The 12025-nt window shown below is 50.3% G+C and overlaps 1 protein-coding gene and 1 long non-coding RNA gene across 5 annotated transcripts in view; one reads left to right on the forward strand and one right to left on the reverse strand.

Annotated features, from left to right (window-relative positions):
- The window catches only part of LOC137541406 (uncharacterized), a 1168812-nt gene that overhangs the window by 134895 nt on the left and 1021892 nt on the right, over positions 1 to 12025 (reverse strand). The window lies entirely within an intron of this gene.
- LOC137541403 (angiotensin-converting enzyme-like) overlaps positions 1 to 12025 on the forward strand; it is a 142296-nt gene that overhangs the window by 93303 nt on the left and 36968 nt on the right. The window contains exon 13 of the mRNA XM_068262680.1: positions 10819 to 10955. Within this exon, the coding sequence (XP_068118781.1) occupies positions 10819 to 10955 (137 nt within the window). The remainder of the gene's footprint in view (positions 1 to 10818; positions 10956 to 12025) is intronic.

A 12025-nucleotide genomic window follows, 5' to 3' on the forward strand; every position in this document is an offset into this window, starting at 1 on the left:
GAGAGCAGAAGAAGGCAGCAGGAGCACAGGATCACACACAGCGCTGACATAGCAGCCTAGTGGAGAGCAGAAAAATGGCAGCAGGAGCACAGGATCACACACAGCGCTGACATAGCAGCCTAGTGGAGAGCAGAAAAATGGCAGCAGGAGCACAGGATCAGACACAGCGCTGACATAGCAGCCTAGTGGAGAGCAGAAAAATGGCAGCAGAATCACAGGATCTGACACAGCGCTGACATAGCAGCTTAGTGGAGAGCAGAGAAATGGCAGCAGGAGCACAGGATCAGACACAGCGCTGACATAGCAGCTTATTGGAGAGCAGAGAAATGGCAGCAGGAGCACAGGATCAGACACAGCGCTGACATAGCAGCTTATTGGAGAGCAGAGAAATGGCAGCAGGAGCACAGGATCAGACACAGCGCTGACATAGCAGCCTAGTGGAGAGCAGAAAAATGGCAGCAGGAGCACAGGATCACACACAGCGCTGACATAGCAGCCTAGTGGAGAGCAGAAAAATGGCAGCAGGAGCACAGGATCAGACACAGCGCTGACATAGCAGCCTAGTGGAGAGCAGAAAAATGGCAGCAGAATCACAGGATCTGACACAGCGCTGACATAGCAGCTTAGTGGAGAGCAGAGAAATGGCAGCAGGAGCACAGGATCAGACACAGCGCTGACATAGCAGCCTAGTGGAGAGCAGAAAAATGGCAGCAGGAGCACAGGATCACACACAGCGCTGACATAGCAGCTTAGTGGAGAGCAGCGAAATGGCAGCAGGAGCACAGGATCTGACACAGCGCTGACATAGCAGCCTAGTGGAGAGCAGAAAAATGGCAGCAGGAGCATCAGACACAGCGCTGACATAGCACCCTAGTGGCGAGCAGAAAAATGGCAGCAGGAGCATCAGACACAGCGCTGACATAGCAGCCTAGTGGCGAGCAGAAAAATGGCAGCAGGAGCATCAGACACAGCGCTGACATAGCAGCCTAGTGGCGAGCAGAAAAATGGCAGCAGGAGCATCAGACACAGCGCTGACATAGCAGCCTAGTGGCGAGCAGAAAAATGGCAGCAGGAGCATCAGACACAGCGCTGACATAGCAGCCTAGTGGCGAGCAGAAAAATGGCAGCAGGAGCATCAGACACAGCGCTGACATAGCAGCCTAGTGGAGAGCAGAAAAATGGCAGCAGGAGCATCAGACACAGCGCTGACATAGCAGCCTAGTGGCGAGCAGAAAAATGGCAGCAGGAGCATCAGACACAGCGCTGACATAGCAGCCTAGTGGCGAGCAGAAAAATGGCAGCAGGAGCATCAGACACAGCGCTGACATAGCAGCCTAGTGGCGAGCAGAAAAATGGCAGCAGGAGCATCAGACACAGCGCTGACATAGCAGCCTAGTGGCAAGCAGAAAAATGGCAGCAGGAGCACAGGATCAGACACAGCGCTGACATAGCAGCCTAGTGGCGAGCAGAAAAATGGCAGCAGGAGCACAGGATCAGACACAGCACTGACATAGCAGCTTAGTGGCGAGCAGAAAAATGGCAGCAGGATCAGACACAGAACAGGTGTAGCAGCCTAGTGGAGAGCAGAGAAATAGCAGAACATAAGCGTGAAAAGTGGTCTTTCCACGATTTGTATTTGTTGTAATTCTCATTCAGGGAGTCATAATTGTTTCCTGAATTGCAAACAGAATTGCAAAATAGCTGTGATTTTGCAGCCATGTTTAGTGCAAAACGGGTCCCTAAGGGATCTGGAGAAACATGGGCATTTATATAAGGAAAAAAGGGGGCATGTCTTAACTAAGCGGGGGGGGGGGGGAGATGTTTCCTTGAGCACCATTAGTAAACAAGATTCCTCCCATGCCATATGAGGCACTTATTCTACACAACGCTGGCAGGGGAGAGGAATTTTTTTTTTCCTTTTATACCACTCTATTTTCCTTTGTTTTATAGAGAAGAAAATCCTTAGTTGCAATTTTTAAGCTATGTACGGCGGACGCTCAACAAAAGTCCTTTTGAAAGTCTGAACTACACTCCCCCATCCCCCCCCCCCCAATAAAAGGCAGGCAGCGGCGGCCATTAAGCTCACTCGTGTGCCTGCGTTAGTGAGAGTAGGGCGAGCTGCTGCAGACTGTCTCTCATAGGGAAAGATTAGTTAGGCTTAGCTTGTTCCTGGCTGCATACCTGTTCTGTTCAGTGAGCCCACCATACCTGTTCTGTTCAGTGAGCCCACTGGATACCTGCATACCTGTTCAGTGAACCTGCCACTGCATACCTGTACTGTGAACCCACCACTGCATACCTGTACTGTGAACCCACCACTGCATACCTGTTCAGTGAACCCGCCACTGCATACCTGTTCAGTGAACCCGCCACTGCATACCTGTTCAGTGAACCCGCCACTGCATACCTGTTCAGTGAACCCGCCACTGCATACCTGTTCAGTGAACCCGCCACTGCATACCTGTTCAGTGAACCCGCCACTGCATACCTGTTCAGTGAACCCGCCACTGCATACCTGTTCAGTGAACCCGCCACTGCATACCTGTTCAGTGAACCCGCCACTGCATACCTGTTCAGTGAACCCGCCACTGCATACCTGTTCAGTGAACCCGCCACTGCATACCTGTTCAGTGAACCCGCCACTGCATACCTGTTCAGTGAACCCGCCACTGCATACCTGTTCAGTGAACCCGCCACTGCATACCTGTTCATGTGAACCCGCCACTGCATACCTGTTCATGTGAACCCGCCACTGCATACCTGTTCATGTGAACCCGCCACTGCATACCTGTTCATGTGAACCCGCCACTGCATACCTGTTCAAGTGAACCCGCCACTGCATACCTGTTCAAGTGAACCCGCCACTGCATACCTGTTCAGTGAACCCGCCACTGCATACCTGTTCAGTGAACCCGCCACTGCATACCTGTTCAGTGAACCCGCCACTGCATACCTGTTCAGTGAACCCGCCACTGCATACCTGTTCAGTGAACCCGCCACTGCATACCTGTTCAGTGAACCCGCCACTGCATACCTGTTCAGTGAACCCGCCACTGCATACCTGTTCAGTGAACCCGCCACTGCATACCTGTTCAGTGAACCCGCCACTGCATACCTGTTCAGTGAACCCGCCACTGCATACCTGTTCAGTGAACCCGCCACTGCATACCTGTTCAGTGAACCCGCCACTGCATACCTGTTCAGTGAACCCGCCACTGCATACCTGTTCAGTGAACCCGCCACTGCATACCTGTTCAGTGAACCCGCCACTGCATACCTGTTCAGTGAACCCGCCACTGCATACCTGTTCAGTGAACCCGCCACTGCATACCTGTTCAGTGAACCCGCCACTGCATACCTGTTCAGTGAACCCGCCACTGCATACCTGTTCAGTGAACCCGCCACTGCATACCTGTTCAGTGAACCCGCCACTGCATACCTGTTCAGTGAACCCGCCACTGCATACCTGTTCAGTGAACCCGCCACTGCATACCTGTTCAGTGAACCCGCCACTGCATACCTGTTCAGTGAACCCGCCACTGCATACCTGTTCAGTGAACCCGCCACTGCATACCTGTTCAGTGAACCCGCCACTGCATACCTGTTCAGTGAACCCGCCACTGCATACCTGTTCAGTGAACCCGCCACTGCATACCTGTTCAGTGAACCCGCCACTGCATACCTGTTCAGTGAACCCGCCACTGCATACCTGTTCAGTGAACCCGCCACTGCATACCTGTTCAGTGAACCCGCCACTGCATACCTGTTCAGTGAACCCGCCACTGCATACCTGTTCAGTGAACCCGCCACTGCATACCTGTTCAGTGAACCCGCCACTGCATACCTGTTCAGTGAACCCGCCACTGCATACCTGTTCAGTGAACCCGCCACTGCATACCTGTTCAGTGAACCCGCCACTGCATACCTGTTCAGTGAACCCGCCACTGCATACCTGTTCAGTGAACCCGCCACTGCATACCTGTTCAGTGAACCCGCCACTGCATACCTGTTCAGTGAACCCGCCACTGCATACCTGTTCAGTGAACCCGCCACTGCATACCTGTTCAGTGAACCCGCCACTGCATACCTGTTCAGTGAACCCGCCACTGCATACCCGTTCAGTGAACCCGCCACTGCATACCCGCCACTGCATACCTGTTCTGTGAACCCGCCACTGCATACCTGTTCTGTGAACCCGCCACTGCATACCTGTTCTGTGAACCCGCCACTGCATACCTGTTCTGTGAACCCGCCACTGCATACCTGTTCTGTGAACCCGCCACTGCATACCTGTTGTGTTCAGTGAACCCGCCACTGCATACCTGTTCTGTGAACCCGCCACTGCATACCTGTTCTGTGAACCCGCCACTGCATACCTGTTCTGTGAACCCGCCACTGCATACCTGTTCTGTGAACCCGCCACTGCATACCTGTTCTGTGAACCCGCCACTGCATACCTGTTGTGTTCAGTGAACCCGCCACTGCATACCTGTTCTGTGAACCCGCCACTGCATACCTGTTCTGTGAACCCGCCACTGCATACCTGTTCTGTGAACCCGCCACTGCATACCTGTTCAGTGAACCCGCCACTGCATACCTGTTCAGTGAACCCGCCACTGCATACCTGTTCAGTGAACCCGCCACTGCATACCTGTTCAGTGAACCCGCCACTGCATACCTGTTCAGTGAACCCGCCACTGCATACCTGTTCAGTGAACCCGCCACTGCATACCCGCCACTGCATACCTGTTCAGTGAACCCGCCACTGCATACCTGTTCAGTGAACCCGCCACTGCATACCTGTTCTGTGAACCCGCCACTGCATACCTGTTGTGTTCAGTGAACCCGCCACTGCATACCTGTTCTGTGAACCCGCCACTGCATACCTGTTCTGTGAACCCGCCACTGCATACCTGTTCTGTGAACCCGCCACTGCATACCTGTTCTGTGAACCCGCCACTGCATACCTGTTGTGTTCAGTGAACCCGCCACTGCATACCTGTTCTGTGAACCCGCCACTGCATACCTGTTCTGTGAACCCGCCACTGCATACCTGTTCTGTGAACCCGCCACTGCATACCTGTTCAGTGAACCCGCCACTGCATACCTGTTGTGTTCAGTGAACCCGCCACTGCATACCTGTTCTGTGAACCCGCCACTGCATACCTGTTCTGTGAACCCGCCACTGCATACCTGTTCTGTGAACCCGCCACTGCATACCTGTTCAGTGAACCCGCCACTGCATACCTGTTCAGTGAACCCGCCACTGCATACCTGTTCTGTTCAGTGAACCTGCCACTGTATACCTGTTCAGTTCAGTGAACCTGCCACTGTATACCTGTTCAGTTCAGTGAACCTGCCACTGTATACCTGTTCAGTGAACCTGCCACTGTATACCTGTTCTGTGAACCTGCCACTGCATACCTGTTCTGTGAACCCGTCACTGCATACCTGTTCTGTGAACCTGCCACTGCATACCTGTTCTGTGAACCCACCACTGCATACCTGTTCTGTGAACCCACCACTGCATACCTGTTCTGTTCAGTGAACCCGCCACTGCATACCTGTTCTGTTCAGTGAACCCGCCACTGTATACCTGTTCAGTTAACCCGCCACTGCATACCTGTTGTGTTCAGTGAACCCGCCACTGTATACCTGTTGTGTTCAGTGAACCAGCCACTGCATACCTGTACTGTTCAGTGAACCCGCCACTGCATACCTGTACTGTTCAGTGAACCCGCCACTGCATACCTGTACTGTTCTGTGAACCCGCCACTGCATACCTGTTCTGTGAACCCGCCACTGCATACCTGTTCTGTGAACCCGCCACTGCATACCTGTTCGGTGAACCCGCCACTGCATACCTGTTCTGTGAACCCGCCACTGCATACCTGTTGTGTTCTGTGAACCCGCCACTGCATACCTGTTCTGTTCAGTGAACCCACCACTGCATACCTGTTCTGTTCAGTGAACCCGCCACTGCATACCTGTTCTGTTCAGTGAACCCGCCACTGTATACCTGTTCTGTTCAGTGAACCTGCCACTGTATACCTGTTCAGTTAACCCGCCACTGCATACCTGTTGTGTTCAGTGAACCCGCCACTGTATACCTGTTGTGTTCAGTGAACCAGCCACTGCATACCTGTACTGTTCAGTGAACCCGCCACTGCATACCTGTACTGTTCAGTGAACCCGCCACTGCATACCTGTTCTGTGAACCCGCCACTGCATACCTGTTGTGTTCAGTGAACCCGCCACTGCATACCTGTTCTGTGAACCCACCACTGCATACCTGTTCTGTTCAGTGAACCCGCCACTGCATACCTGTTCTGTTCAGTGAACCTGCCACTGTATACCTGTTCAGTTCAGTGAACCTGCCACTGTATACCTGTTCAGTGAACCTGCCACTGTATACCTGTTCTGTGAACCTGCCACTGCATACCTGTTCTGTGAACCTGCCACTGCATACCTGTTCTGTGAACCTGCCACTGCATACCTGTTCTGTGAACCCGCCACTGCATACCTGTTCTGTGAACCCACCACTGCATACCTGTTGTGTTCAGTGAACCCGCCACTGCATACCTGTACTGTTCAGTGAACCCGCCACTGCATACCTGTACTGTTCAGTGAACCCGCCACTGCATACCTGTACTGTTCAGTGAACCCGCCACTGCATACCTGTTCTGTGAACCCGCCACTGCATACCTGTTCTGTGAACCCGCCACTGCATACCTGTTCTGTGAACCCGCCACTGCATACCTGTTCTGTGAACCCGCCACTGCATACCTGTTGTGTTCTGTGAACCCGCCACTGCATACCTGTTCTGTGAACCCACCACTGCATACCTGTTCTGTTCAGTGAACCCGCCACTGCATACCTGTTCTGTTCAGTGAACCCGCCACTGTATACCTGTTCAGTTAACCCGCCACTGCATACCTGTTGTGTTCAGTGAACCCGCCACTGTATACCTGTTGTGTTCAGTGAACCAGCCACTGCATACCTGTACTGTTCAGTGAACCCGCCACTGCATACCTGTACTGTTCTGTGAACCCGCCACTGCATACCTGTTCTGTGAACCCGCCACTGCATACCTGTTCTGTGAACCCGCCACTGCATACCTGTTCTGTGAACCCGCCACTGCATACCTGTTCTGTGAACCCGCCACTGCATACCTGTTGTGTTCTGTGAACCCGCCACTGCATACCTGTTCTGTGAACCCACCACTGCATACCTGTTCTGTTCAGTGAACCCGCCACTGCATACCTGTTCTGTTCAGTGAACCCGCCACTGTATACCTGTTCTGTTCAGTGAACCTGCCACTGTATACCTGTTCAGTTAACCCGCCACTGCATACCTGTTGTGTTCAGTGAACCCGCCACTGTATACCTGTTGTGTTCAGTGAACCAGCCACTGCATACCTGTACTGTTCAGTGAACCCGCCACTGCATACCTGTACTGTTCAGTGAACCCGCCACTGCATACCTGTTCTGTGAACCCGCCACTGCATACCTGTTGTGTTCAGTGAACCCGCCACTGCATACCTGTTCTGTGAACCCACCACTGCATACCTGTTCTGTTCAGTGAACCCGCCACTGCATACCTGTTCTGTTCAGTGAACCTGCCACTGTATACCTGTTCAGTTCAGTGAACCTGCCACTGTATACCTGTTCAGTGAACCTGCCACTGTATACCTGTTCAGTGAACCTGCCACTGTATACCTGTTCTGTGAACCTGCCACTGCATACCTGTTCTGTGAACCTGCCACTGCATACCTGTTCTGTGAACCCGCCACTGCATACCTGTTCTGTGAACCCACCACTGCATACCTGTTGTGTTCAGTGAACCCGCCACTGCATACCTGTACTGTTCAGTGAACCCGCCACTGCATACCTGTACTGTTCAGTGAACCCGCCACTGCATACCTGTACTGTTCAGTGAACCCGCCACTGCATACCTGTTCTGTGAACCCGCCACTGCATACCTGTTCTGTGAACCCGCCACTGCATACCTGTTCTGTGAACCCGCCACTGCATACCTGTTCTGTGAACCCGCCACTGCATACCTGTTGTGTTCTGTGAACCCGCCACTGCATACCTGTTCTGTGAACCCACCACTGCATACCTGTTCTGTTCAGTGAACCCGCCACTGCATACCTGTTCTGTTCAGTGAACCCGCCACTGTATACCTGTTCAGTTAACCCGCCACTGCATACCTGTTGTGTTCAGTGAACCCGCCACTGTATACCTGTTGTGTTCAGTGAACCAGCCACTGCATACCTGTACTGTTCAGTGAACCCGCCACTGCATACCTGTACTGTTCTGTGAACCCGCCACTGCATACCTGTTCTGTGAACCCGCCACTGCATACCTGTTGTGTTCAGTGAACCCGCCACTGCATACCTGTTCTGTGAACCCACCACTGCATACCTGTTCTGTTCAGTGAACCCGCCACTGCATACCTGTTCTGTTCAGTGAACCTGCCACTGTATACCTGTTCAGTTCAGTGAACCTGCCACTGTATACCTGTTCAGTGAACCTGCCACTGTATACCTGTTCTGTGAACCTGCCACTGCATACCTGTTCTGTGAACCCGCCACTGCATACCTGTTCTGTGAACCTGCCACTGCATACCTGTTCTGTGAACCCGCTACTGCATACCTGTTCTGTGAACCCACCACTGCATACCTGTTGTGTTCAGTGAACCAGCCACTGCATACCTGTACTGTTCAGTGAACCCGCCACTGCATACCTGTACTGTTCAGTGAACCCGCCACTGCATACCTGTACTGTTCAGTGAACCCGCCACTGCATACCTGTTCTGTGAACCCGCCACTGCATACCTGTTCTGTGAACCCGCCACTGCATACCTGTTCTGTGAACCCGCCACTGCATACCTGTTCTGTGAACCCGCCACTGCATACCTGTTGTGTTCTGTGAACCCGCCACTGCATACCTGTTCTGTGAACCCACCACTGCATACCTGTTCTGTTCAGTGAACCTGCCACTGCATACCTGTTCTGTTCAGTGAACCCGCCACTGTATACCTGTTCAGTTAACCCGCCACTGCATACCTGTTGTGTTCAGTGAACCCGCCACTGTATACCTGTTGTGTTCAGTGAACCAGCCACTGCATACCTGTACTGTTCAGTGAACCCGCCACTGCATACCTGTTCTGTGAACCCGCCACTGCATACCTGTTCTGTGAACCCGCCACTGCATACCTGTTGTGTTCTGTGAACCCGCCACTGCATACCTGTTCTGTGAACCCACCACTGCATACCTGTTCTGTTCAGTGAACCCGCCACTGCATACCTGTTCTGTTCAGTGAACCTGCCACTGTATACCTGTTCAGTTAACCCGCCACTGCATACCTGTTGTGTTCAGTGAACCCGCCACTGTATACCTGTTCTGTTCAGTGAACTTGCCACTAGATGAGTGTGTCGGGGGGCACACCCACGATAATAAGGTCGTTGCCTCATTGTGGTCAGACCAAATTTGATCACCTGGACAGTCACTGTTCTGTCATTCAGCTACATCAGCCAGGCGACCATATGGGGTGTAAAGCCACCAAAACCTGCACTCTCGGTGCGCACCAGTCCAGCACGGCCGTCACTACACAAACAGCTGTTTGCGGTGCGTTACACGGTGAGTTTGGTGTGCCAGTGTGAAGCAGTACCTTAATTACACTACCTGATTGATGTATACACATGCAAGATGTTTTAAAGCACTTTAGGCCTGTCATTTAGCATTCAATGTGATTTCTGCCCTTAAAACGCTGCTTTGCGTCAAATCCAGATTTTTCCCGGGGACTTTTGCCATGTATCCCACTCCTCCACCTGGGGGTCCAGGTGTTAGACCCCTTGAAACGTCTTTTCCATCACTTTTGTGGCCAGCATAATTTTTTTTTTTTTCAAAGTTTGCATCCCCATTGAAGTCTATCGCGGTTCGCGAACGTTTACGCGAACCGAACCTTCCGCGGAAGTTCGCGAACCGAAAATCGGAGGTTCGGCCCCACTCTAGTCTCCATTGCATCAGACATGTTGTACAAAGCATTGCTATTACAACTCTCCGTTTTTCTTCCCACTGTCCAGAAAAATCACGGAGGTAAGGTCTTTGCATTTTGTCACTGCAATAGACACAACAGACACCGGACAGAGTGGACATGGTTTAGCAGATGCTATGTTCGTTAATCCTTTGTGGTCAATTCTGTGAATTAGGTTTTCACTTCTACTTTGAACCAAGCCATACACTCATTAGATTAGCAGCAGATAGATCATCAGATAGATCTTCTGATCTATCTGATGTGTTTAGGATTTTTTTTTTTACTAGGAACAGATTTCCAATAGATTTCAGTATGAAATCTATTGAAAATCGATCTGATGGCATGTTTTTGCCATTAGATTTCCATTCGGTCCAATGCAAAATAAGCCATCTCAAGAGATGAGCCTAAATTTTCCAACATGTCAGATCGATTGAAATCGATCAAAATTGGTCGCAAATCGATCGATTGGTCAATTGATTTGCGATTAATCGGCCAAAAAGCGTGAGTGTATGGGCCCCTTAACACTCCACAGTTGCTTAGGGTAGAAGACCATTCATAGAATATCAGGGAGTTCTGAAAGCAAACCAGAGCACTTGTAGGAAATCCACACAAAAACTAAACTCTACAAACTCCATATTTGTATGCTACTTGTTAAAAATTAACACATGACCTGTGCTACAAGACTACAGCACAAGATACTTAGCCACATTGCTGCGTATTTACCAGATTTTGTGCTTTTTGATGATTTTACTGATATTTGCTTTAATGTTCTTGTAGAGAAAATCGCTGATGAAAAACTGGCAGATGATTTCTTAAGTGAATACAACAGTACAGCAGAGGTGGTGTGGAATGACTATACTGAAGCATCATGGGCCTATAATACGAACATTACAGACCACAACAACCAAGTTATGGTAAGCAAAACAAACACAGCTGTATGTCTTATGTAAGAATGCTGAGGTCTGTAAAGCACTGAACTGGTGATGCACAGGGAGGTTCGCAATCAATGTTTTTTAGTCCTTTTCAAAAGAAACCATCCCTAATTTATGACTATGGTACATACACTGCAGTGTTATCAGCAAATCAAGGATCACCAATACCATGTCCTTGTCCACTGTGGATATAGACCTAGCTAAGCTAACAGAGCTGGGTGCAACAGATGACCTGACTAAGCACCTGGAAGAACAAAAAACAAAAAAATATGGTTGTGATCCCTGATAAAGATTTGTGTGTGTCTGTGCACTGAAGACTTTCTGGGTGTGTTATTGGCCATACAGTGTTTTGAAGTTGTGCCTTCATATAAATTATATTTTGCATAATTTGCCTCATCTGAAAATACCATATATGGCTACCAACAAACACTGTGTTATGTCGGTGAACGTTTATATTTACTAACCTCATGAACTTTCATTGGATTGTCAAAATAAGAATTCCCTCCCTTCCCTTTTTTATTTTATTTTATTTTTTTTTTTTTACTTGTTTTTTTTGTACTTTCTTTACAAACTGCAAAATATTCCCCAAGTTGCAGGGACTATGAAGGAGGTAGGTAGTGATGGGTGGGGAGAAAAATCTTGCTGGCTGTGGTCAAAAGGAGCCCTTCCATTCTCAGGGGTATTGCCCCCATCATAGTAAGCTCTGCAGAGGTTACCCATGACACGATAGACCCTAGGTTCTCGGCACATGGTATGAGTACCCCGGAGGGTACTTGAGCTAGGTGCAGGGGCTACTTAAACAGTCTATTATGGTGAGATAAAAAATAAACCGTATTTAAATATGTCCGAAAAGGTATCTTAGTCCATTAAAAGGAATGCTTGAAAAGATTGAGGACAACAAACATTACAATATGGGGTTCTGGATTAACACCATGTTTCAGAAAGTGTTACATGCTGTAATAATGTTGCGAAACACTGCTATAGACTATTACATTGCCTAAGCATTCTATCACTAACACCAGCGATCACTGCAGTGGCGTAGCTAAGGAGCT

Source organism: Hyperolius riggenbachi, chromosome 12, assembly GCF_040937935.1.
Source record: "Hyperolius riggenbachi isolate aHypRig1 chromosome 12, aHypRig1.pri, whole genome shotgun sequence".
NCBI lineage: Eukaryota > Metazoa > Chordata > Amphibia > Anura > Hyperoliidae > Hyperolius > Hyperolius riggenbachi.